This window comes from Chrysochloris asiatica, unplaced genomic scaffold (genome assembly GCF_000296735.1).
Source record: "Chrysochloris asiatica unplaced genomic scaffold, ChrAsi1.0 scaffold00506, whole genome shotgun sequence".
In the NCBI taxonomy this organism is placed as follows: domain Eukaryota; kingdom Metazoa; phylum Chordata; class Mammalia; order Afrosoricida; family Chrysochloridae; genus Chrysochloris; species Chrysochloris asiatica.
This window is the reverse complement of record NW_006409024.1, coordinates 261,726-262,240: the sequence shown is the minus strand read 5'-3', so window position 1 is coordinate 262,240 and position 515 is coordinate 261,726. Positions and strand designations below refer to the sequence as shown.

Here is a 515-nt window from a genome sequence, read left to right as displayed (position 1 = left end):
CTACTCTGCTGACACGCAGGGTAGCTATGAGTCGGAGTTGGCTCCTCGGCAACTAGTGAATAAGCTGAAGGGATGACTGTTAACTCTCAAGGGTTCTGGACATAGCTTTGTGAGAGTGTGCAACTCACCTTGAAGCTCCACCCTGATGAAGTCTGAGATCCCCAGGTTCTCAACAAAGACCCCAGAGGAAGCTGTGGTCTTAAAAAAGAAAGACACATCCACACTGAGCTCTCCGTGGAGTGTGGGGAAATGAAGGTAGGAGGTTTTAGTGTTGAAAGAAGCTGAATTCCAAAAGTGATCTATTTACAAAAAGATATAAAAAAATACAAATGGTGAAAATAGTAATGTAACAAAACTAACAACAATTGCATTTAATACTTCTATCAGTTTTTTACATTGAATGCACCAAATATCTACACAAGCCTTCATTTAGGGGTTCTTCAGAGCATGCAGCAATGACAAGAATGTCTAAATAGTGACTGCATAGACAACTTACATTCTGTAAGTAGCCTCTG

At 40.8% G+C, this 515-nt stretch overlaps 1 protein-coding gene across 1 annotated transcript in view; it reads right to left on the bottom strand.

The window, feature by feature from the left end:
* CNTNAP3 (contactin associated protein-like 3) overlaps nt 1-515 on the bottom strand; it is a 243,023-nt gene that overhangs the window by 60,722 nt on the left and 181,786 nt on the right. Inside the window, exon 14 of the mRNA XM_006877478.1 lies at nt 129-299. Within this exon, the coding sequence (XP_006877540.1) occupies nt 129-299 (171 nt within the window). The remainder of the gene's footprint in view (nt 1-128; nt 300-515) is intronic.